Source organism: Panthera tigris, chromosome C1 (assembly GCF_018350195.1).
Source record: "Panthera tigris isolate Pti1 chromosome C1, P.tigris_Pti1_mat1.1, whole genome shotgun sequence".
In the NCBI taxonomy this organism is placed as follows: domain Eukaryota; kingdom Metazoa; phylum Chordata; class Mammalia; order Carnivora; family Felidae; genus Panthera; species Panthera tigris.
The window spans coordinates 92,694,270-92,719,189 of NC_056667.1; the positions used below are offsets into that span (position 1 = coordinate 92,694,270).

A 24,920-nucleotide genomic window follows, 5' to 3' on the forward strand; every position below is an offset into this window, starting at 1 on the left:
AGGTGCAGGGAAAGGTGCGTGGAGAGGAGGGCTGGGAGAGGACAACAAAGGGGCATTGGGGCTAGCCAGTGAGGGCCTGGAATGACAGGGCATGGCTAGAGCCATTTGAATACTTACAAACTAGTATGGGTGGATGCAGCTGTATGGAGTTGTAAACAATGCTGGGGGACAGGTTGCTTGAACAAGCTGAGAAACCAGAACCAAGTAGCTTGGTTCCAGAAGGATCTAAGCATAGGGGATGCTTTGGGAAACTGTTCTGGCCAAGGATCTTTGTGAGGCTAGAGGTGTTCTCTCCAGAGTCCGGTGTCTGCAGAGTGGTCTGGCCTAGTGGGGAGGCTGACATCACAAGTGAGCTGCGGGCCAGGGGCTAAGAGAAGCCTTCTTCAGAGAATTAAGGAGCATACTTGAGTGGGGGCCCGGGGTTCAGGGAGGGCCATTTAAGGAACCATCTGGTGAATAGAGTAGGAGGGAGGGAGCTGTATTTAGAGCTAGGGAAGATCTCAGAGGCTCAAAGACAACATTATGGCCCCAACATGAAAGAAGCTGGAGGCCAAAGAGGATGACTCACTCCTTCACTTTCCAAACTGTTTTTGGGTAGACAGTGAACCCCGCTTAGATTCTTACTGGTGTTGTGTAGGTGGAGAGATCGATGCTTAGCTGTAATCAGGACACACTTCCTAGCAGGCACTGTGTACCAAATGGCCTGGAAATAGGGGAGGGTTGTGGGGTGAAGGGTGTGTTGCAGATGGGACTAGGGAGGAACATGAAGGGACTAGTGAACCGGTTTGCCTGGGTAGGGTGGAGGGCAGGGATTGCCACCTATGGGCTGGTTAGGTAAGTAGGTCCGGATTAAGGGAGAATCCGAATGAGACCTAGCCCAATGCAAGCTACCGCCCCTTAAAACTATGTCAAAATATGCATTTTATCAGAGTACAGTTGACATTCTACATGGTTACCTGCTGCTTGATTTTTAATTTTGAGATTTATTTTGTCATTCATTGTTGAGAGCCCAACAGCTTCAAGATTCCTAAAGATCCCAAGACCAATTTAGTCTGGGATTAAGACCCAGGAGGGTCTGTTGGGAGTGGGGTGTGGAGGCTGTTACAGATTTGTTTGTTGTTTCCTATTCCCTTGATTTATATAAAAGTAATGGCTATGCATGGTAGACAATTTTTTAAATGCAGTTAAGTATAAAGAAGGAAATATAATTCCCAATTCTACCACCCACAGATAATCATTTGTAAACTTTTTGGTGTGTCTGTTTTCTATGCATATATGTCATATAATTAGGGCCATACTGTATGTACAGATTTTTACATTCATTTTTTTGAAACCAAACTTTACATTGTAAACATTTCCACCTCATTAAGAAATTCTCCAAGAACAATTTTTAATTGTTGTATTTCATTGCATGCATATGACAAAATTGAAACATTTCCCTGTTGTTGGACCTTTATGTTTCCAGCCTTTCTATATGATAAACATTGCAGTGATGAACAAATTTGTGCATATTTTTCTGGCAGCTCTTTAGAAGAACAATTTCCTGAAAGTGGAATTACTAGGTTAAATAATAGGAACTTTTGGAAGACTCTTGATTATGTATTACCAAATGGCTTTCAGAAAGATTATGTTGATGTTCGTGTCCAGTAGTGTATGTGTGTCCCATCTCACTACACCCTTGCGTGTATTAGGATTTTTTCCCCTTAATCTTTGCTAAGTTGATGGGTAAACATCGTTATTTCCTTTGTTTTATTGGTTTGATTGCTTCTTTGTGAGGTGAACTCCCCCACCGCCATGTTTATGGAGGCCATAGTTTTTTGAGTTTGCCCAGGGTAAGGAGGAGCAGCAGGCAGAAATCAATAGATGTGACACCAGACACACACAGATAGTAGGGTCCAGGGTCCAGAATCCAGCTTGGGGAGAGGTGGGGGAGGCAGAGTTTGGGAAGGAATTTGGCTGTAGGGGAGAACTGGGAGGAGCTGGACAAACAGCATTAATACAACTGGGTGTGGGGAACAAAGGGCTCCCACAGGTGGAGAAATAGGGAAAAGATTAATTATTGCTAATACACTTGATTATGTTTAGTGAAGTCTTAGCTCCCCCCTTTCCCCCCGTTCCCTTTAGGTAGGATTCTGTGTTACTTGGGAGTGGGGGTGCTGGCTGGGTGGGGTGTCTGCAGTTCTCCAAACATCCCAACTCCACTTCTTTCTAGGCCACCAAGAGAATCATCACCATATGAGGTTGTCAACAGGGAACTAAGGACAAGGACATAGCAATGATAAGACACAGACAATAACTGAGTAGTAACTACAGGCCAGGCACTGCTCTAAGCACTTAATTTATATTAACTCATTTATCCTAACGACCACTATACAAAGCAGGGTCTCTTACAGTCATTTTCCAGAGGAAATAGGAGCACAGAGAGTCCAGTAACTTCCCCGTCAATCACAAAGTAGGTGGAAGAGTCTGGAATTGAACCCAGGCATTCTGGCTACAGAGCCTAAGCTTTTAACCAATAAATACATAAGTAAATGTAGGAAGGAGAGCCTGGATTGCAGGACACACCCTGTTTTATCTATGCCTGCCAGAAGAAAGCAGAGGACACGGAATGAGAATGCCCAGGAATGACTTCTAAAAGTGAATGAATGGGGGTGCCTGGCTGGCTCAGTTGGTGGAGCTTGTGGCTCTTGATCTTGGGGTTGTGAGTTCGAGCCCTACCTTTGGTGTAGAGATTACTTAAAAATAAAATCTTAAAAAACAAAATGAAGGAGTCCTGAGACAATACTAGTTATCTTTTATGGGCCATCGACTTTGTGCCAGGCATCGTGCAAAGGTGCTTAACGTTTCATGCTCAGAACAACTCCCTTGAGTGCAATTACACCGCCCCATTTCACTGATGAGGAAGCTGACGCACAACGCTTGCCCAAGACCCGCCTGGCTAACTGCGGAGTGGCGGCTGCCCACGTGGCGAGGGGAAGAGGAACACGGCGGGGGCGGGGCCTGCCCGGAGGGGGCGGGGCCTCGGGCACAGCGGGGCCTGGGGCGGCTGAGACGCCCTGAGGCGCTGGCTAGGCTTCGGTGGGGTCGCACCTGTTGCGTGACTCCACCACAGTCCAGCTATGATAGTCCGATCCTGAACACCCAGAGAGTGTTGAAAGAAGCACAGACGAGTTCCGGGTCCTGCTCTCTGGGGAGCACGTGGCCTGCTCGCCTCCTGAGCAGACAGCTGGAAGTCGGGACTCCCCGGGGTCTTCGAGGCTAGTTCAGCGGCCGAGGTCCGCGGAGGTCCGTCTCCCGCCTGCGGGCAATTTTGAAAGACTGCCTTACTTCTTCCATCTCGGTGCCAGAGCCAGGGATCCTTGGAGCGATTTGGCCAGGGTCTGGGTTCAGCCCTCCTCCCCTCCCTTGCGACCCCAGCTTCCCGGTTGTGCGGACCCTGGCGGGCAGTCTCCCACATACCCCTCCGGGTTCCGGCAGTATGGCCTCAGGTGAGTGTCTGTGCCTGTGTCGGGGGGGGGGGGGGGAGGGTCTCTGGGACAGAGAAGTACATGGCCAGGGAGACAAGAGGGTGGGGGGTCTCAGCACAGTCTGCAGACCTAGAGAAGGTGGCCGTCTCCTCCTGGGGCAGGCCTGGGAAAGCAGAACCTGAGTGCGGAAAAGACAGAAAAGTCAGAAGTCGCTGGGTCTCCTTCCCAGACCCCCCAGAGACGCCCCTGCTTCCTGGCCTCTCTGCCTTCCTAGAAGGTAGCGCCTGCCGACCAGTGGAATTTTCCCAAGACAGGCTCCTCCCTACTGGGTTGGGATTCTCTGTTCTACCCCATCCTCCCAGAGCTGGGCTACCCCTGGGGCTGGGTGTCTGACGGAGAAGAGAAAAGGGGACTGTGTCCCAGAGGGGCTGGGTTTTCACGGAGCATGCCTGCTCTGAAAGAAGTGTGTTCTGAGCTTGGAGCTGGCGCTGGATTCCTGTTTATTATGATTTTTTTCTCCCATGCTGGCTGGACCAGCTAGCCGGGACTTTGACTCCTTTGCCCCAGATCCCTGACAAGGGGCAAGGGCTCTGAAAGGGTCAGTGGAGTGCTAAGGGCTGGCCCTTCCCCATCTTGTTTGCTCACCTCCATCCCCCCAGGCCCAGCACCCATCAGTCGCGTCACTCCGGGGTCTGAGGAGGGAAGGGAAGGGATAAGAGGCGGGGATGGAGGTCCCCCTCCCCGAGGTTGCCTAGACAACATCAGAAATCGTGGCCAGGGCCTCTTCCGCCTGCGGGGCTTCTGCTTCCTGCATCAGTCACTCCCGCTGAGGGCGGGGCGGAGGAAGGGGTTGGATGTGGCAGAGCCAGGCCCAGCTGGTGCGGCTCAGACTCCCCCCGCCATCTCCGCGGCGCGAGCCATGGCATCCAACCCATCTGGCGCCGGCAGTCCCAAGGCCAAATATCCCTTTAAGAAGCTGGCCAGCCTGCAGGCCTCCTCTGCAGTACCAGGTGAGTGTGTGCTTCCTGGCCTCAGCCACTGGCTCTACCCCACCACCGCTGGCCCTGGCTACTGGTCCCATCAGAGGGGGTACCCCTTCTCCTGCGCCCTCTCTGCGGTGGTGCCCCTTGTCCTCTATCCCAGGGACGGCTGGCTTGGGAGGTGGTGCAGAGAGGGCGGTGGGGTGGAAGATGACAGGTCTCTATGTTCTATGTTGGGGGTGCTGCCCTCTGTAATGAGGAGTGGGTGCGGGTGTGGGTGCAGCAAGAGGTGTGTTTGCACACGTGTCAGCATGTGGATGTGCTTAAGACCGTTTGCATGTGGAGTGTGTGTGAATGGAGAGGGAGATGTGTGGGACTGACTGGTTTGTGGGCTGGCCACACTGCTGGCAGCTGTGGCTTCACCAGACAGTCTCAGGCTGTCCTGTGGTTAGTGCCCCTTCCTAGGACCCGAGGTCCGTATTCCCCTTCCTGGGGGTCTGATGTTAGGGCACGCTTGTTGCTACCGGGCATCCCAGGGCTGGGGGCTCAACGGTATCTGTTATTTGCTGTTTGCTCTCTCCTGGTTTGTCTTGTGAGCTTCCTCATAAGTATGGGGTGTCCTCGGGCCAGGCCTGTTTGGGGGCTCAGGCTGGGGCCACTGCCTGCCTGTGTGTGCTCCTACACCCTTTGATTTGGCTCCTATTCTGATAGACATCTCTGCACCATTTGGAGCAGGCAGCGTGGAGTAGCTGTGCCCATCTCCCCGAGGGCTAGACTGCCTGAGTCTGTGCTTGCTGAGGGATATCTACCTGCCGTCTGCTGTCCCCAGGCTTCCTGACTAAGGAAGGACCGCCCCCATTTTGGTGACCTGGTCAAGCCAGTCTTTTCACCCCCTCCCCTCAGCAGCAGTCTGTACCTATAGCCTAATCATCCACCGCCTCTGTTTTCTTATGCCATTGAAGATCCTGACCTGAGGAAAGTAGTCCTGAGGGTCTGTGTTTTCTGTGTCCAGGTCTGGGCTATCCAGACAGTGTGTACCCTGGAGCTAGATCTGTATACCTTTGGGTGGTCACTTGGTGGGAGCATCTGATATCTATGGGTCAAAGCCTCGGACACCTCTCTGCCTATTAAGGCAGTCTTGGCAGTGAGCGAGGGGGCTCCAGGGCAGAGGGTAGATGAGGTGACAAGATCTTGGAGTTGATGGGAGCAGTCCCTTCTGGCTTTTGGTGGACTCTGCTTGTGTGCGTGTGTGTGTGTGTGTGTGTGTTGCAGTGGCACAGACTCAGGGGATGGGACTAGCAGACAGGCAGCTGGGTCTTCTAGGCCTGGCCTCAGGGAGTATATACCTCTAGTGAACCCCAGCAGCCCTGTGCAGGGGCCTGCAGCCTGGACGAATGGCTCTGGCTGCTGGAACCTGTCCTGGTGTCCCCTGCATTTCAGTGTAGATCTTGGGCCACTCTGCTAAGAGAGGAAGTTGAGATTAGGACCTTGGATTCAGCTCTTGTTGACCTGATAGAGACCAGCCCCAGAGGTCTGTGGTTGGTCTCTCCTGCAGGGGGCTAGAATGGTGAGGAGTTGTGTAGGATCAAGGTTTTGGGGCAGGCAAGAACCTTGAGCTCTGTCTTACACCCTCTGTGTGGAACAAGTGCCCATTTTTCTTTCCTCTTCCTGCTCTGCCCTCTTCCAAGTATGAGATTGTGTCTCTCCACCCGCCCCCCCCCCGCCCCCCGCCCCCGCCCCCGTCTCCACCCCCATCAAGTTCTGTCCTCTTTGCTACCATTCACTGCTTGGTTGTTTTGGTCTGAGCTGGGCCTCAGAACCTCTCACCCTCTCTAGTAGGTGGGAAAGTGAGAGGTGTTGGAGGGCCCCTGGAGTTCAAAATCACAGATTATGGTGTTTTACAGAACACTTGCAGAAACGTATCTCTTTGAGCCTTATGGCAGTTTGTGGCTAGGCAGGGCAGGACCCACTTATCACCCCATTATTATAGGACCTGAGGCCTCTGGGAGGCAGAGATATGCTATAAGTGGGAACAGTCAGACTCAAGTTCTCCAAATTCTAGTCCCTTATCTCCCATGCTTCTCCTGGATGGTTCGTCCCCAGTGATAAGCTTGAAACGGGGGGTTAGCAGTCTGGGCAGCTGTGAACCAGCCCCGCTGGGCAGCAGAGAAACTCAGTAACTGGTCCCTACTTGGAGTGAGTCACTTCTCTTACTGCCACCCAACTTCTCTCCCTAGAAGAGGCTTTGTTTGTCTCAAGGAACCCCATAGTCAGGGGACCCAGGGGACTGTGGGGAGCAAAACAAGGCCTCTGGGCAGATGAAGTGGCCTGGGGCTGTTGAGTTTGGAAATGAGGGCTGCTCACCCCTACCTCTCTCCCCTCCTACCCTTTGGCCAGCAGGGCCCTATCCACTCACTATCCCCAATGGTAGTGCATTTTAAGGAGGCTTGGCCTCTCTCAGCCAGACTGCCCAGCCCTTATCAGCCTACCCTGGTCCACCCCCTTGGGGGCTCCACTTTAGGCTGGGCCCTGGTACTGTAGAGGTTAAGGCCCTGTTCACTTCTCCAGTTCCTCTCATTTCCCAACTCTGATGCTCCTTTCCTTGATTTCTGGCTCCCCTGGGCTTCCCTAGCCCCCTGCTTGCTGTCATCCTAGGGTCTCCCCTGCATGTTGCTGCACTTGGTACAGCCCGTGCCGGCCCCTTGAGCTGTCCTGGGGGACTGGCTACAGCTCCACTCAGCAAACAAGCGGGCCAGGGGCACAGGGCTGTTGGCTGGAGCTGCCTGAACTCTGCAGGTAGGACCCAGGCAGACACCCGGGAGAGCAGGGGCTGGGTCCTGGATCTGGCGCAGGCACCTCCTCTTCCCTTTGTCCAGCCTTGGGACCCTACTCTGGGGGATCATGAAGTGGGTCCACAGACTTTAAAGCATGCTACCTGGGCAGAGCCTCCAATCTGTCCCTGAGACGCGGTGGAGAGGGGAAAGGAGGCTGCTGGAAGGGAATATCCTTCAGAGCTGGCTGGGAAAGCCCAGTTGGGTGTGGAGAGCTTCCTGGTGGGGAGGGTGGGGCTGGTGAGCCCAAGGAGGGTCCTTCGGGGTTGGCTGGGAGCTCAGGCAGCCCCTGTAGACTAGCAGCTTCAAGGCCTTTAGTGCCAGCCTCCTGGTGGTACAGCTGAGGAGTTCTGTCCTCCATGTGGAGAGGCCCTGGCTTCTGACACTCCCTTCCCCAGGCCCTCCCTGGGGCCTCCGGCCCAGATCCTGGGGCCTCCGAGTGGCGCAGACTGTTTGTGGCAGCTCCCTTTGGAGGGGCAGCCAGCAGTGGGAGGGGCGGGCCGGGGCCAGGCCACATCTTGGCAGCCTTGGGGTCCTGGGGGAGAAGGCAGGCCACTGGGGAGGAGGTAGGGTTACTGCTGCCAACCAGGTCCTCCACTTCCTTTCCTCCTCTTCCCTTAGGGTCTGGTCTCCAGTTCAGAGCTAAGTGGCAGCTGTGACTTGCCTGGGCTGTGTAGGTCTGGGTTATCAGGTGCAGGCCCTGGTTTCTTGAGGAGGATTGCTGAGGCCAGGGGCAGGTCTGCTCCTGGCCTGGCCGGCCTGGAAGCTGTGGGCTGGGGATTGCTAGCGTGACCACCGGGTCCTTAATGAGCACCGTGTGTGTGTGTGTGTGTGTGTGTGTGTGTGTGTGTGTGTGTGTGTGTGTGTGTGTGTGTGTACGTGTGTGTGTACGTGTGCCTGCCTGCGCGGGGTCTCCTGCTTACCGAGGCAGTTGTTTCTAGTCCAGGATTCAGAGTCTTATTCCTGGAGTGAGGGAATCCACTTGCTCTAGGGGCAGACTCAGGACCCCCACTCCTGAGCCTGGAATGCGTGAGGGGCCCTGTGCTAGATTGTGAGGGTGAGGTCCTTTGGGAGCCACATGCAGGCCCATTCCTCAGTCTCTGAGGGGGGACTGCCCACTTTCCAAGCCCTGGCCTCTCTCTGGGGCAGGCCTGGGACCTGTGGGGACCCAGCGCTTCTAGAGCGCACAGGCCCTGCCCTCCACCCTTTGACCCTGGCATCACTGTCTCCACAGAGGCTCGGGGTGGGCTGGGGGCCCCTCCGCTGCAGTCTGCCCGATCCCTGCCAGGCCCTGCCCCCTGCCTCAAGCACTTCCCACTCGACCTACGCACGTCTATGGATGACAAATGCAAGGAGATTGCCGAGGTATCGCCTGACACCTCACCCTGTGTCCCTCCACCGCTGTCCCCATGCCCTGTCTCTGCTCCCCACACCCCTCCATCTCAGCTGTCCCCTTACTTCACGCTTGGCTGTGCCCTGATCCCTAGCCTCTCCCAGGTACCTCCAGCTCCTGCTGCCCTTACCCATCCCTAGACTCAGCAAGTGAGGGCCCGGCAGCTGAGGGCTAGGACACACTGACCCTTCCTTCCCTCCCACCAGGAGCTGTTCAGCCGCTCCCTGGCTGAGAGCGAGCTCCGTAGTGCCCCGTACGAGTTCCCTGAGGAGAGCCCCATTGAGCAGCTGGAGGAGCGGAGGCAGCGCCTGGAGAGGCAGATCAGCCAGGATGTCAAGTAAGCCCCCAGCCCCAGCTATGGCAGCTATGGGTTGGACCAGGCACAGTCAGCTGCAGGGGTGGGGGGGTGGGGCACAGCCTGGCAGCCACTGTTGTAGGGGGACACAGCCAGGTAGCAGTAGGAGAGGGCACAGCCTGACAGCTGTAGGGTTGGGGGTAGGGGGCACAGGGTAATCTGCCCAGTGTCCCTCCGTCTCTACTGGGACACTTTCAGAGCCCTGTCTCTGTCCCTCTCCCATCCTGTCCCTCTCTCTGGGGCCCACTAGGGAGCAGCATAGAGCAGCGGTCTGAAACACAGGCTTTGGAGTTAGGCTGTTGAATTCTGGTTCTGTCTTCTACCCACCAGAGTGGCCTAGAACATGCTGCTCAACTTCTGGGTGTGCTTTCTCATATCTAATGCGGGCAAGCCAGCACCCACAGTGCAGGGTTCTACAGCCCCACGAGGCCATGAGGAACAACATGTGCACGGCAGCCAGCACGGTTTGCGGACCTGGGAACAAGGGCTGTCTCTTGTCATCTGCCTGACCTCTTGCCCTTCTCACTTCTAGGCTGGAGCCAGATATCCTGCTTCGGGCCAAGCAAGATTTCCTGAAGACAGACAGTGAATCAGACTTCCAGTGAGGAGGGCAGAGGGGCACAGGGGATGTGGGGGTGTGGGGCTGGGGCCTGTCCCGCCGCTGGCTCCAGCCCCCTCCCTTCTACTCTCCCCCTGTAGGCTCTTCAAGGAGCAGAGCGAGGGGCAAGGTGACCGGGGCCTGCGGGACCGAGACGTGGTGCTAGAGCGGGAATTTCAGCGGGTCACCATCTCCGGCGAGGAGAAGTGTGGGGTCAGTGTGGTCAGGGCCTTGGGTCTCACTCCCCTCAATTCCACGGTGTTCCATTGGCTGGCTCCCCCAGCTTGGGAACTGGGTGGGCCTACGTGGGCATTTCTTGTTTCAAAAGCTGGAGGGGCAGAGGGTCTGGCTGTTAGCTAGTTGATGTGCTGTTTCTAGGGTCAAGGCCTTGGGGAAGAGGCGAGGGTGGGCCTGGTGTGGGTCTGAGACCAAGGAGAGTGACCCCATGTCCTTGTCTCCAGGTGCCATTCACAGACCTGCTGGATGCAGCCAAGAGTGTGGTGCGGGCACTTTTTATCCGGGAGAAGTACATGGCCCTGTCACTGCAGAGTTTTTGCCCTACCACCCGGCGGTATCTGCAGCAGCTGGCTGAGAAGCCTCTGGAGACACGGACCTATGAGCAGGGCCCTGACACCCCTGTGTCTGCTGGTGGGACCCCCATTCATGCCCTACTCTAAGTGCCCTGGTGTCCCAGGCTCCCTGAGCCTGGTGCCTAGAAACCTCCACCCTGCCTGCTTCTTCCCACCCAGGCTCATTCCAGCCTCTCCGTACATGGTGGGTGGAGGCAGGGGCAGGAGCTCTCGCCCTCTATGGAGCCTCTGGGCTGGGCAGTGGGTGGCCAGGAGGAGCCCTGGCCCTGACTCCACCCTCCCTATCCCTGTAGATGCCCCGGTGCACCCCCCTGCGCTGGAGCAGCACCCATATGAGCACTGTGAGCCGAGCACCATGCCTGGGGACCTGGGTTTGGGTCTGCGCATGGTGCAGGGCGTGGTGCACGTCTACACCCGCAGGGAACCTGATGATCAGTAAGCCGGTGTGGGGAGTGCTGGGGCGGGGGGAGCTGTGTGGGGGCTGCATTGGCTTAGGGGGTTCCATGGGGCACGACGTGCTCTTCTCACCTAAGCTCTCACTATGTGTCAGTTGCTCAGAGATGGAGCTGCCATACCCTGACCTGCAGGAATTTGTGGCAGATGTCAATGTGCTCATGGCCCTGATTATCAATGGCCCCATGTGAGTCCCTGCCTGTCCCGGACATTTGGCTCCCTTCCCAGCCTGGACTCTCCAGCCTCAGCCCTGCCCCAGTCACCTGCCACCATCTCTCACCCCTTCTCAGTCACTGAGTCCTAGACTTTCCCTCTGTCTTTGCCCCCTGGGCAGTCTCAGTCCTGCACCCTCCCACCCCCTCCCTCTCTGCCTCCTTACCCAGGCCCTCCCCAGGTGCCTCTTCGTGTCCTAGAGCCCCTGCCGTGTTCTCTTCCTGCCCAGAAAGTCCTTCTGCTACCGTCGGCTACAGTACCTGAGCTCCAAGTTCCAGATGCACGTGCTGCTCAACGAGATGAAGGAGCTGGCCGCCCAGAAGAAGGTTCCACACCGAGACTTTTACAACATCCGCAAGGTGGGCCCCCACACCATGCCCGGTCCTGCACCCCTGCCTGGCCTCCCTTGCAGGGCCTGGACCCCCTGCCCAGCATTCCTTGTGCAGAGTCCTCTCCTAGCCCAAGCCCCAGGCTCTCTTGGCCTCCAGGGAACCCAGCAGCCCCGTTCCACCCCAGGTGGACACGCACATCCACGCCTCGTCCTGCATGAACCAGAAGCACCTGCTGCGCTTTATCAAACGGGCGATGAAGTGGCACCTGGAGGAGATCGTGCACGTGGAGCAGGGCCGCGAGCAGACGCTGCGGGAGGTCTTTGAGAGCATGAATCTCACTGCCTATGACCTGAGTGTGGACACGCTGGACATGCACGCGGTCTGTCCTGGTGGCACAGGGGCGGGGGGGCCGGGTCAGTATGTGAACCAGGGGCAGGGGTGACCTGGGCCTGCCTGTTTTCCCCAGGACAGAAACACCTTCCATCGCTTTGACAAGTTCAATGCCAAATACAACCCCATTGGGGAGTCTGTCCTCCGAGAGATCTTCATCAAAACCGACAACAGGGTCTCTGGAAAGTACTTTGCCCACATTATCAAGGTGAGGAGGAGTGGCTGCCAGGGCCCATGTGCAGGGGCAGCAGCCTTGAGCAGCCCTTCCCCAGACCGTGGGAGTCTGGTGTCAGGGAGGCAGGTGAGGAAGGTGGGTAAGAGGCATGAAGACGTGTGACGGAGCACACATGGTGGGTGCAGAGACAGGGACGGTGGGAGCCTGAGTGTGATGGTTGCCCCATGTGTGTCTCTCAGGAGGTGATGTCAGACCTGGAGGAGAGCAAATACCAGAACGCGGAGCTGCGACTCTCCATCTATGGGCGCTCAAGGGACGAGTGGGACAAGCTGGCCTGTTGGGCCGTGAAGCACAAAGTACACTCCCCCAACGTGCGCTGGCTCGTGCAAGTGCCCCGCCTCTTGTGAGTGGCCCTTGGAGTGGGAGGGAGCGTGGGGGCCAGAGTTCCAGGGGCCAGGGCCTACCTCCTGCCCTCCAGGGATGGCTGACCCCCCCGTCCCAGCCAAGCCCTCTGAGTAGAAGAGGAACTGCCCGGTTCCACTCATGGTCTGTCCAGCCTGGCCCACCCAGTGTGGTTCAAAAGTGCTTCTTTGATTTCGGGCCAAGCTCTGGTGCCTACTGACCTGCACGTCCTGTGTGCGTACGTCCCGCCTGCAGTGACGTGTACCGTACCAAGGGCCAGCTGGCCAACTTCCAAGAGATGCTGGAGAACATCTTCCTGCCACTGTTTGAGGCCACTGTGCACCCTGCCAGCCACCCCGAGCTGCACCTCTTCTTGGAGCACGTGAGGGGGCGGCACAGGGCGGGGTGTGGGGAGGGTGGCTGGCCTCAGGTGCGGCTGTAGCTCTGGGCCTGACCCTGGGGTCCTGTGCCAGGTGGATGGCTTTGACAGTGTGGATGATGAGTCTAAGCCCGAGAATCACGTCTTCAACCTGGAGAGTCCTCTCCCCGAGGCTTGGGTGGAGGAGGACAATCCACCCTATGCCTACTACCTGTACTACACCTTTGCCAACATGGCCATGCTGAACCATCTGCGCAGGTGCGTGCTCCACCAGGGTAGGGTCTCTACTCCCCCCACTGTCTCTCCCGCTGCCCTGGCCTGGGGCCACCAGAGCCCTGACCCTCCTCCTGCCCCAACTCCTGGACCCAGTGCGTTCTTTCTACGCCCTCAGGGCTCCATGGCTCAGCTCTCAGAGCCAAGAATCTGCCCCTGGCCCCTTGTCCCAGACCCACACGGTCACTGGGTGGGGACTCAGGGGCCCAGGCTCGGGAGCTGACACTATCTTTATGCCCCCAGGCAGAGGGGCTTCCACACATTTGTGCTGAGGCCGCACTGTGGGGAAGCCGGGCCCATCCACCACCTGGTGTCGGCCTTCATGCTGGCGGAGAACATCTCTCACGGGCTGCTTCTGCGTAAGGTCAGGGTGTGCACCTGCAGCCACCCCTCCCAATTGCTCACCTTCCTTTCAACCCTTTGGGCCTCATCAGCAGCTTATCTTCCTTCCCACCAAACCCTCAGTTTGCACTCTGCCTCACCCCAGCCTCCACAGGGAGGCCCCAGCTTGGATTTTGGCCATAAATGATTCTTTGTACATGAGACTGAGCCCGGACTCCCCCATCTCCTCTTCCTGTGGCCTGTGCCCTCCAGAACCGGGTATCCTCCCCAGCCCTGAGGCCTTCTGACAGGTCCTCCCTCCCTGTTGCCTGCCCAGGCCCCAGTCCTGCAGTACCTGTATTACCTGGCCCAGATTGGCATCGCCATGTCCCCACTCAGCAATAACAGCCTCTTCCTCAGCTATCACCGGAACCCGCTGCCTGAGTACCTGTCTCGTGGTCTCATGGTCTCGCTGTCCACTGACGATCCCCTGCAGTTCCACTTCACCAAGGTCAGAATCTGGAGGGCATCCAGGCCAGCGGTGGTTCTAGGCTGCAAAGGTCCCCCCCTTCCTTCCCCCCCCACCGCCTGGGCCTCAGGGCTGGTGCTGCCCCCTGCTGGTGGAGTGTGCAGCATGTCATGGCAAATTCCCGGGGAGAGTGGGGCGCGGGTACAGGATGAGGGTAGGGGTGGGCAGGGACTGGGTGGCAGGCCCGGGTGCACCTGTCTGAGGGAAACTGGCCTGTGCAGGAGCCACTGATGGAGGAATATAGCATCGCTACCCAGGTGTGGAAGCTCAGCTCCTGCGACATGTGTGAGCTGGCACGCAACAGTGTGCTCATGAGCGGCTTCTCCCACAAGGTACCACAGCCGCCCGCCCAGAACCTGGCAGACACCCTCTCCTCTCCTTCTCTGCATTTGGGGAGGTCCCAGGGATGCTGGCCCTGGGATGGTTCAGGGCTGGGGCGTGGCCCCTGAAGGCCCTGCCTGATAACCGTGCCCACCGCAGGTGAAGAGCCACTGGCTGGGACCCAACTATACCAAGGAGGGCCCTGAGGGCAATGATATTCGCCGTACGAACGTGCCGGACATCCGTGTGGGCTACCGCTATGAGACCTTGTGCCAGGAGCTGGCGCTCATCACGCAGGCTGTCCAGAGTGAGACGCTGGAGACCATCCCGGAGGAGGCTGGTGTCACCACAAGCCCGGGGCCTCAGTGAGCTTGGCCCACACAGGGCTCCCTGCATCTCAGCACCTCGACCACGTTTCATTCTCAGACCCCTCCCACCCTGTTGTGTCTGCATGTGTCTGTTCTTCTTTGTTCTGTCCCGCATGTCTCCAGCCTGGATCTGTCCCTGTGCCACCTCTGTGAAAGTGGTGCCCAGAATCTGCTTTGCCCTTGTCTGGGCCTGAAGGCCTGGCTTTGCTGGCTGCCCTGCCAATGGCCCTGTCCCAGGACCCTCTGAAGCCTGGCTGTCCTGTGGGCATCTAAGTGTCCACAGGGGCTAGGGATGGTTGAGGGGGGCTGGCCCCTCTAGCCCTTGGGGTCCTGCCTGGGCAGATCTTGTCGTGTGTGTGTGTCCGGGGAGCAGTCAGGTGGGGCCCGTGCATACCTGCTGAGGGTCCGTGGAGCTCCAGCAGCTCTGTGGTGAGCACAGTTGGGCTGAACTCGGTCACAGCCCTGGCTGCCTGGACTCGGGCCTCGGAGGTGCTGGACCACCGCCTCCACCAAGTCACTGCCTAGCAGCCTTCTCCGTCCTTCCTCCGGTCTACATGCTCCTCTGGTGTCAGCTTCCTGTGCCTCTGTGGGAGGGGGCAGCTGCCCTGTGTTGTATCTGGAGCCATTGCAGCTGGAGGGTCCTGAATCTGTCACCAGCCCTGGAGGTGGTATCCCCACTGTGATCCCCAGAGTTTTGACCAGACCTGAATCCACTTGGTCCCCTGTGTTGTGTTCTGGACTGAGGTCTTTGCTGTGAAATGCAGTGTTTCATACAATCCCATCTTTCCTAGTGCATGAGAAATAAAGGTTATTTAAGTAACGAGGCAGGTGGGATGTCTATTGGGAGAGGGAGAGTCATGGTGGGGGTGGCTGAGGGTAGATCCAGGAGCACTGTGGGTAGAGGTACACAGCGAATCCTAAAGTGGGTGACTGGGCTTGGCCGATGTGTATTTGCACACGTGGAAACTGATGAAGGAAGCTGGGTGGGAGGAGAGGTCCACCAGGGACCCATCTGCTGCCCCAGGCTCTCATCCAGCCTGTCCCCCCTGAAGTAGACACTTGACCCCAGGTCTAGGGCACACCCCTGTTGTACCACTTTGAGGGGGCCAGCATCCCCTTCCACCTCCTACTTTCTCACTTCCAGCCTTTTGGGATAGCCGGGTACATGTGGGAACATGTTATTTCCAAGCAGACCTGAGGCCAGTGGTTCTCGAACTTGGGACATCAACTTGTTTAAAATGCCATGTCCAGGGGCGCCTGGGTGGCTCAGTCGGTTAGGCGTCCGACTTCGGCTGAAGTCATGATCTCATAGCTCGTGAGTTCGAGCCCTGCATCGGGCTCTGTGCTGACAGCTCAGAGCCTGGAGCCTTCTTCGGATTCTGTCTCTCCCTCTCTCTCTACCCCTCCCCCGTTCACGCTCTGTCTCTCTCTTTCAAAGATAAATATTAAACATTTTTTAAAAAATAAATAAAATGCCATTTCCAGGTCCTACCCTCAGAGGTTCTGTCCGTGGGTGGGAGGTGTGGCACAGACATATGCAAGCTCCCTGGCACATTTTCTTAGAAGGGTTGGAGCAAGCCTGTGCCTTCAGAATCCAGGCTTAACCAACTTGGCTTCAGTCCATGTTCAATGCACACTCTCTGGACCACCTTCCAAGGCATAGAGGTTGCTGGAGTGTGTTGCCCAAGTAAAGGAGAAAAGTGGAATGTGCCCTGTGCTGCTCTGGGTCTTGGGTGAGTGACAGAGAAGCCTATGGATGCTGTTGCTACCAAGTGGGGAGTGGATGGGCTTGCACTTCAGAAACAATTAGCCCTGGAACAGCGAGAGCGTGTGCAATCGAGGGCCTGGTGAGGGAACAGGAGGCTGGCTTCCTCCCCTCCTGTTAGCTGGCTCTGCCCCAGCCCTGCCTCTCCTTTGGCAGACAGTGCATCTGCACCTCACCCGGGGCCTCTGGGCAGAAGCTCTCCTGATGCCCCTGGCTCCTGAGGGCCGTTAGCCACCAGCCTTGCTCCCAGACAAGGACAAGGGTCCATCAGTCTCTAGAAGGTGTCATTCACTAGTTCATTGTACCCATTACACATGGTAAAATCGAATGTTAGAGCAGAGTGATGAGCAAGAGACTGTACCACTGTGGCTGATTTCTGGTTCAGGAAACAGGCTCAGGAGGTGCAAGTAGTCTGTGGCAGAACCTGGATTGGAAGCTAGGGAGCTCATGGTCTAGGGCTCCCCAACCCCACACTGGGCCTCGTCTACCCAAGGAACGATGCTTTTCCATATAACAGAATCCATTCCGTTTTCTCACTGCTGGTACATTCTGAGTGTGTGCTGAGGCCTAGCCCTAAGAATACTACCAATTTATTTAAAAAAAAAAAAATTTTTTTTTAAATGTTTACTTACTATTTTGAGAGAGAGAGACAGACACAGAGTGCAAGCAGGGGAGGGTCAGAGAGAGAGGGAGACATAGAATCCAAAGCAGGCTCTAGGATCTGAGCTGTCAGCACAGAGCCCAACGTGGGGCTCAACCCCACGATGGTGAGATCATGACCTGAGGTGACATCAGACGCTTAACCAACTGAGCCACTCAAGTGCCCCAAGAATACTACCAATTTAAAGAGTTTCTTAGCAACCTGTCCACTTTTTTAAAAAAATGACTTGTTTCTGGTTTTTTAGTTTCTCAGAAATTTCTCTTTTTAAACATTTACTGAGAGCAAGTAATTTTAAGACAGTAAGGCCTTAATAGTTTTTCCTATCTGAAAAAAATTTCATTTAGAGAAATTTGGAAAATCTAGAAAAATGGGAAGAAGAAAATCCATTCACAATCCACCAGTTTCAACATACAGATCATCTGTCTGTGATCTATTTATGTATTTTGAATATATATATATACATATATTCCTTTAGGTTCTTTTCTAAAAAGGAATTTTTAAGTGGAGATCATAATATGTATAATTTTGTGTTCCTAAAATATTTTAATGTAAGTCCACATTTTATTAAAATATTCTTTATAAATACAGGCATACCTCAGGGATTTGGCGGGCTGGGTTCCAGACAACTATGAGGACTCGAATATCACAATAAAGTGAGTTGAATTAATTTTTGGTTTCCAAGTGCATATAGAAGTTATGTTTACACTATACTACAGTCTACTAAGTGTGCAATAGCATTATATCTAAGAAACAGACTACACACCTTAATTTAAAAATATGCTAAAAAATGTTAACCATCATCTGAGCGTTCAGCAAGGCATCACCTTTTTGCTGGTGGAGGTTCTCACCTGGATGTTGATGGCTGCTGGCTGATCAGGGTGGTGGTTGCCGAAGGCTAGGCTGGCTGTGGCAATTTCTTAAAATAAGACAACAGTGAAGGTTGCCCCGTTGGCTGACTCCTCCATTCACAAATGATTTCTCTGTACAAGTGCTGCTCTTTGATAGCATTTTACCTACAGTGGAACTTTCAAAATTAGAGTCAATGCTCTCAAACGCTTCTGCCGCTCTATCAATTAAGTTTGTGTGATATTCTAAATGCTTTATTGTCATTTCAACAATCTTCACCAGAAGCAGATTCTATCTCAAGAAACCACTGTCCTGGGATGCCTGGGTGGCTCAGTCGGTTAAGCGTCCGATTTTGGCTCAGGTCATGATTTCATTGTTCCCAAGTTCGAGCACCGCATCAGGCTCTGTGCCGAGGGCTCAGAACCTGGAGCCTGTTTCGCATTCTGTCTCTCCCTCTGTCTCTTCCCCTCCCCCACTTTCTTTCTTTCTCTCTCTCTCTCTCTCTCTCAAAAATAAACAAGCATTAAAAAAAAAATTAAAAAAAGAAGAAACCACTGTCTTTGCTCATTCATCAGAACAGCTCCTCATCTGTTCAAGTTTGAGCATGAGATTGCAGCCATTCGGTCCCTTCTTCAGGCTCCACCTATAGTTCTAGTTCATTTGCTGTTTCCACCTCATCTGCCACTACTTCCTCCACTGAAGTCTTGAGCCCCTCAAAGTCATCCATGGGGCCTAGATTCAACTTCTTCCAAATGCTTGTTGATGTTGCTGTTTTGACCTCTTCCTATGAATCATAAATGTTCTTAATGGCATTTAGCATAGTGAATCCTTTCCAGAAGTTTTTCAATTTACTTTGCCCAGATCCATTAGAGGAATCACTATGTACAGTAGCTACAGCCTTACGAAGTGCATTTCTTAAATAATAAGACTTGAAAGTTGAAATGACTTGATCCATGGGTTGCAAAATGGAAGTTGTGTTATGAGGCATGAAAACAACGTGAATCTCATTGTTCGTCTCCATCAGAACTCTTGGGCGACCGGGCACATTGTCAGTGAGTAATATTTTGAAAGGAATCTTTTTTGTTCTGAGCAGTAGGTTTCAACAGTGGGCTGAAGATATGCAGTAAACCGTCTTGTAAACAGATGTGCTGTCATTTAGGCTTTGTTGTTGCATTGATAGAGTACAGGCAGAGTAGATTTAGCCTAATTCTTAAGGGCCTGAGGACCTCTGGAATGTTAGATGAGCGCTGGCTTCCACTCAAAGTCACCAGCTGCAGTAGCCCCTAACAGGAGACTTTGGCTTTAGGGAATATTGTGGCTGGTTTGATCTTCTATCCAGACCACTCAAACTTTCTCCATGTATAAGGCTGTTTTGCTTTCTTATCATTCATGTGTTCACTTTAGGAGCACTTTTAATTTCCTTCAAGAACTTTTCTTTGCGTGCACAACTTCCTAATAAGAAGCCTTGCTTTCAGACAATCTTGGCTTTCGACGCTAAGTTTAATCATTTCTAGCTTTTGATTGAAGATGGGAGACGGGCGACTCTTTCACATGAACACTTAGGGGGCCATCGTAGGGTTGTCACTTGGCCTGATTTCAATATGGCTGTGTCTCAGGGAGTAGGGAGGCCCAAGGAGAGGGAGAGAGATGGGAATGGCTGGATGGTGGAGAGGTCAGAACGCACACATTTATCAAGTCTGCTGTCTTATATGGGCATGGTTTGTGCTGCTCTAGACAATTACAATAGTAACATAAAAGATCACTGGTCACAGATCACCATGATCTATATTAATGAAGATAATATTACAATATTAAAACAATATTAATGAAGAAGTTTGAAAAATTGTAAGAGGTACCAAACTGTGACACAGAGATACAAGTGAGCAAAAGCTTTTGGAAAAGTGGCCCCAATAGACTTGTTCTAGGCAGAGTCACCACAAACCTTCAGTTTGTAAAAAAATGCAGTATCTGGAAAGTGCAATAAAGCAAGACACAATAAAACGAGATACACCTGTATAAATTTTAATTACAGCACGCTGTCCTATGGTAAGCCTCACCAAAATTTACCATCACAGCTCTTCTCTATTTAAGAATGGCTATGGCCTGGGGCGCCTGGGTGGCTCAGTCGGTTAGGCGGCCGACTTCGGCTCAGGTCATGATCTTGCGGTCGGTGAGTTCTAGCCCTGCGTCGGGCTCTGTGCTGATAGCTCAGAGCCTGGAGCCTGCTTCATATTCTGTGTCTCCCTCTCTCTGACCCTCCCCTGTTCATGCTCTGTCTCTCCCTGTCTCAAAAATAAATAAACGTTAAAAAAAAAAAAATTAAGAATGGCTATGGCCTAATGTCATGACTAACAGTGTTCGCTCTGGAGTCAGACGACCAGGGTTTGAATTTTGCTCCACTGCTGTCTGGCTGTGTGACCTAAGGCAAACTACTTCCCCTCTCTGTGCCTCCAAGTCCTCACCTATTTCACGGGAATAATAATAACACTGTCCTCGTGTGTTGATTTTGGATTCGTTCAGTCAATCCCATCTCTGGATAGAAAACATTAAGTGCTCAGTAAATACTAATCGTTATTATCCTTACATGCTTTACAGATACTTCCCCAGTCTTGATGCCTATGAGTGAAATGACCAGGTCCAAGATGTGATTTTTAAATTTTTTACTGCTTTTCGGTAGAAATGAGTGAAAGTGTGTAAACCAAGCTTAAAGTCCTTTCCTTGCCCTCTGCCTCCCTGATGCCTCTCATGTCGTCCTGCCACCTTCTTCCCTTTTCTTGGAATCATCTCACTCCCCTCCTTGTACCCTGCGTGGCAGGGGTGTGCAGACGTCTCTGTGAGGGAGGCAGCCATCCCTCCTCTGCTCCTGGCTCCGGAGTAGCCTAGTAGTGGTAGGAGTCAGGAGCCAGGGTGCCTGCCCCTTGTGTGGAGAGGGGTGGGGAATGAGGCTGGGCAGCGGAGGTGATTTAAAACACAGGTCTGCTCTAGGGGCACCTGGCTGGCCCAGATGATAGAGCATGTGACTCTTGATCTTGGGGGTCATGAATTTGAGCCCGACACTGGGCACAGAGCTTACTTCATAAAAAACAAAAACAAACAGACAAAGCTGGTCTATTTTAAAAGGCCCCAGAGTGCAATACCCACCTCATCCAGTCTGACCTGCCAATCACAAAGCATTCACCTTCCCAGTGCCCCCTCCTAGAGGAGTTATGGAGAGGAGGGTGGGTCCTGGCTGTGCCCCCACATTGGGGATGGTGGTAGTGTTTGGTTAGGGTGACAGTCCTCCTAATTTATAAAGCCTATGTCAGAACATTTGCCCCATCAAGGTATTGCCTCATTTGTAAATTCATTCTATGAAACTCCAATAAAAGCTTAAGTGTTAAATCACATTTAATCCAATGTTTGGCAAGTCATTTTGTTTTGGGGCTGAGGATAAACGTGCCCAGATCAGGTAGCCCTGGACAGGCAGATATTATTATTATTTTTTTTTTTTAAAGTAGGCTCCACGCCCAGCATGGAGCCCAACAGGGAGCTTGAACTCACAACCCTGAGATCAAGACCTGATCTGAGATCAAGAGTCAGATGCTTCACTGGCTGAGCCACCCAGGCGCCCTGGGGATCTTGTAGCAGTCTGTGGATATGGAGCCTGGGTGCACTCGAGTGACCTGGTTCTGTGAGCAAACCCTCTCATCCTGCCCAGGGGCCGGGGCAGGCTCTCAGGGGCCTAGGAGATGCCAAAGCCCTGAAAGAAAAGCTTTGGGGGGCTGCAAAAATATGAAATAGACCGTATCAAAATGGGTAAATGTTTAATCAAGTGCTTTCAGAAAGTAGCATGTCAACTTTAATATCTGTTCAGTTTGGTATCTGTATAAATGTCATTATATTTGAAAACAATTTGTAAGTTGGATTCTTGGCAAGAGTTCCAGGATATGCACAATGATTGAAGAGAAATCATAGCCAATAGTAAATTCAATGACTTACCCGTAATTAAGTAATGTCAAAAGCAAATTTGTCAAAGCCCTGTTACATTTAAAGCAAAGCAGTGTTATCTTTGATGAGGGATGCGATGAGTTTTAGTTGGTGGTGAAGAGGGTGGGGCGTCCAAGAATCAGAGGCAGGGTCTGGAAGGGGCTGGAAACGGCCCCGCCCTGCACCTGTTCCGGTCCAGGGATCAGCCCAACCTCTGCCGCAGGCTGGCCCTCTGGCCCTCCTGCCTCCCTAACTAGGCTGTGCAGATTTGGGGCGCCTGCTCCTGCCACAGGCAAGTGACTCCTGCCACAGTCTTCTCTAGATCCATGCAAGACCACAGGTAGCTGGAGTTTCTGTCTCTGTTTTGCCGATGAGAGACTGCCCTGGCTTTGAAACCTGAGCGTTCCATTTATTAACGGGGCAAGTCCCCAGTCACCCCTGATTTCCAAGATTTGGGGGTGACATACAAAGGGGAGAGGGTACCGCCCCCTTCCCAGCTTTGTGTGTCCACCACATGTTTCCCACAGTGGGGCCGGCACTGGGCTGAACTCTTCACGATCGTGAATACATCTAGTGTGGCTAAAAACTCCATGCTGGTTACCATCATGACGCTCCTCTTAGGGAAAATTGAAGGCCAAGGAGGTTAAGTAATTTATCCAAGGTGATCCAGCTAGCAAGTAGCAGAGCTGAGATTTGAACCCAGAACTGCCTGGTTGTTAAGTCCTTGTTCCTTCCGCTCTCTGATGGTCCCTGGGGGTGGGTTGTGAGTGCCGAGTGTCTGCGGGGGTGGGTCTCTGGAGGATTGGGTGCTCAGGGAAAGGATGGTGTCTGGCTCTGGGGAGCAGAGGCAGGACCAGTGAGGCCACGGAGGAGGCTCCTGCAACATCCCAGGTGTGGGTGACAAGGACCTGGGTGGTGGCAGCGGGGATGGAGAGCAGCTTTTGAGAGGAGGCAGTTAGGACCAGTGGTTAATACAAGCGTGGCAGAATGGCCGGATGAAAGACTGAGATTGTGAATGCCCTGAGGCAGGTGTGTGCTCCGATTGCCACAGGCCACCCCCAATCCCTGTTGCCTTACATGTGACCCAGTCCACACACTGCCAGGGAGGTATCCGAGTTTGTGTTCCCCGGGATAAAAATCACCATTTCATGATACAGCTCTTTCACTTCTTCCCTGTAAGATCTTGGGTAAATTATATGAGTTCTGAGCTTCAGTTCTCTTATAAAATGGGGATAGGAGGGTCTACTGAGTTGGTATTGAATGCTAAATACACAGCTCTCAGCAGAGTGGCCAGCGCACAGAAAACTCTCAGTGCATCCATGAAACTCACAAAGCCTCAGTGGAAACTAATGCTCCACTCTGGGGAAGGAGAAAATCTTATATGGTGCCTGAGTTCAGCCCAGAGGACTTGGAAAATTATGGAGTTACCACTGGCAACTCCACTGGGACAGGGGGCGGTCAGAGAAGGGTGGGCTAATTCCTTTCTGGAGAAAATAGCAACAACATCACACTTGCTTTGTAATTTTCCTCATTTAGTTTTTGCAACAGCCTTATGAGTTGGACAGGGGTGTGCGTACTCCTACCGGGAGACTAAAACTGTTTTGAAATAAGGTGGGATCCAAACAGGAATTTAAAGATGTTCTATATCCATGGTGGATAATGGATACTCACATCCCAGAGTCTGGAAAGACATTTGCCTGGGAGGGAGGCTGGTGCTGAGGCAGGAGGAGGAAGAGGGGAGGAGGAAGGAGGGGAGACTGCGTTGTAGTTCTCACTGAGGGCCTTGGGCAGGGAAATGTATTAGCAGAGGTCAAGATGGAGATGGAGACGGGGTTTAAGAGGCTGCTGGGGGAGGTGGTCCTGCAGGTTCCATGCTCAGTCTGTCCCAGCCCCCAGAGATGACCAGTCCACAGGAACTGACTCCCACTAACTCAGCTCACAGGAAATGTGCACCAGACCAGGCAAGCTACTTTTCAGCTTGTAACAGGGGAATCAAAGTACCAAGCATGTTTTTTTTTTTTTTTTTTCTTTTCTTCCCAGAAGTCAGCAAGCAGTGGCTTGGTGAAGAGTGAGTTGGAAGCAGGGTTTTGAACCGCCTCACTGGCCCTAGGCCTCCTCCTCTGCACCCACGTGCCCCCGGGCAGAGCATGTTAGCTTATGGAGTGACTTTGTGCATTTAGAAAAAGATGCCCCTCCCTTGGGTCAACACAGCCTCGTGCTGGGGAGAACAGCTTGGTGAGCAGAGAACAGTCTGCTTTGGCTCCCTGATCACTCAGGGGCTCTTATCAATGCAAAGCCTCCCTAACTTAGGTGGCAACCTGACCCCGAGCCTGCAGCCTGAGGGTGTACGAGCGGCTGTATTACCAGCTCTTGCACCTGCTCTTGGAGGATGTCCCCCAGCTGGGTCTAGGAGTTCCCAGCAGCATCCTGCAGAGGCTTATAAATCATATGAAGATACAGTCACCTCTGTTCCACCCCAATCCTGCCCCGTAGCTGAACAAGGCTCAGCGCCCACAGAGTTGTCCGGGTGCCTCAATGCTGCTATGGGAGTGCACATATCACGCCGAGGTTTCCCTGGGGCAGTCTGTCTGGGGCGTTGGAGTCCGCACTGTGAATAATCCAGGTGCGTGGCTCTTATCCCTCCCCCTCTGGCATATCCTGTCCTGGTGCACCAGCTACCTTGTGTAGCTGCTCGGGCACCTGGGTCCTGCACAAACCCAGGGCTGATGCTCACCTGAATGTCACCTTCGTGTGAGTCAGGAAAAGGTGGGCCCTCTGGGCAGACGTGACCCTGATCGCTCACAGAACTGCTGGTATCTTAGGATAGGGAAAAGAGTGTCCCTCCCTCCAGGGGGTTGTAGCCCTTCCAGCTTCTTGCTGAACTTGCTCCTGCACTGGTGGCCTGCTGCAGTGTCCAACTTGTCTACAGGGTGACGGTACTAAGACCTTCGTGAGACCAGCTTTGGCTTCCCCCTGCAGGTTCTGGCTCTGGGGCTGGGCTGGGGCACCCTCTCTGGGCACCCATATCCGCTAACTCATGCAGTGGGCATCTGTGGGGCCCCACCCCACCAATCCAGTAGGCAGGCTGGCTCACATAGGAATTCCCCCAGAGAGTTTTGGCTTAGGCTAAGCCAGGACTCCCATAGAAGGATTGCTGCCCAGGGGCCAACTGATGTGGACATGGTTTCTCCTGGACAAGGCTGGAGATGCATATTCTGGCCCTTTGGTTGTGCTGTTCTAGATCCCGCTCCATTTTGCTCCGCATGGGTGCTCGGGAAATAGCACTGGCAGGGAGTTTGGGGGCCCGAATTT

The 24,920-nt window shown here is 53.7% G+C and overlaps 1 protein-coding gene across 4 annotated transcripts; it reads left to right on the forward strand.

Annotated features, from left to right (window-relative positions):
- The first annotated feature begins 2,850 nt into the window (after positions 1-2,850).
- On the forward strand, positions 2,851-15,190 carry AMPD2 (adenosine monophosphate deaminase 2). 4 transcript variants are annotated; one of them, XM_015534969.2, is made up of 19 exons: positions 3,317-3,488; positions 4,246-4,477; positions 8,513-8,643; positions 8,878-9,008; positions 9,559-9,627; positions 9,726-9,837; positions 10,086-10,272; positions 10,508-10,649; positions 10,765-10,854; positions 11,110-11,239; positions 11,397-11,591; positions 11,679-11,810; positions 12,017-12,180; positions 12,435-12,561; positions 12,653-12,816; positions 13,075-13,195; positions 13,490-13,663; positions 13,903-14,013; positions 14,162-15,190. In XM_015534969.2, the coding sequence occupies exons 2-19, from the start codon at positions 4,387-4,389 to the stop codon at positions 14,369-14,371; spliced, it is 2,481 nt and encodes an 826-aa protein (XP_015390455.2). In that variant the 5' UTR covers positions 3,317-3,488; positions 4,246-4,386; the 3' UTR covers positions 14,372-15,190. The 4 variants fall into 4 exon arrangements, with proteins under 4 accessions (XP_007076476.2, XP_015390455.2, XP_007076477.2 ...); XM_007076414.3 differs by lacking the exon at positions 4,246-4,477 and having other exon boundaries at positions 2,851-3,488; XM_007076415.3 differs by lacking the exon at positions 3,317-3,488 and having other exon boundaries at positions 4,023-4,477.
- Positions 15,191-24,920: the final 9,730 nt, after the last annotated feature.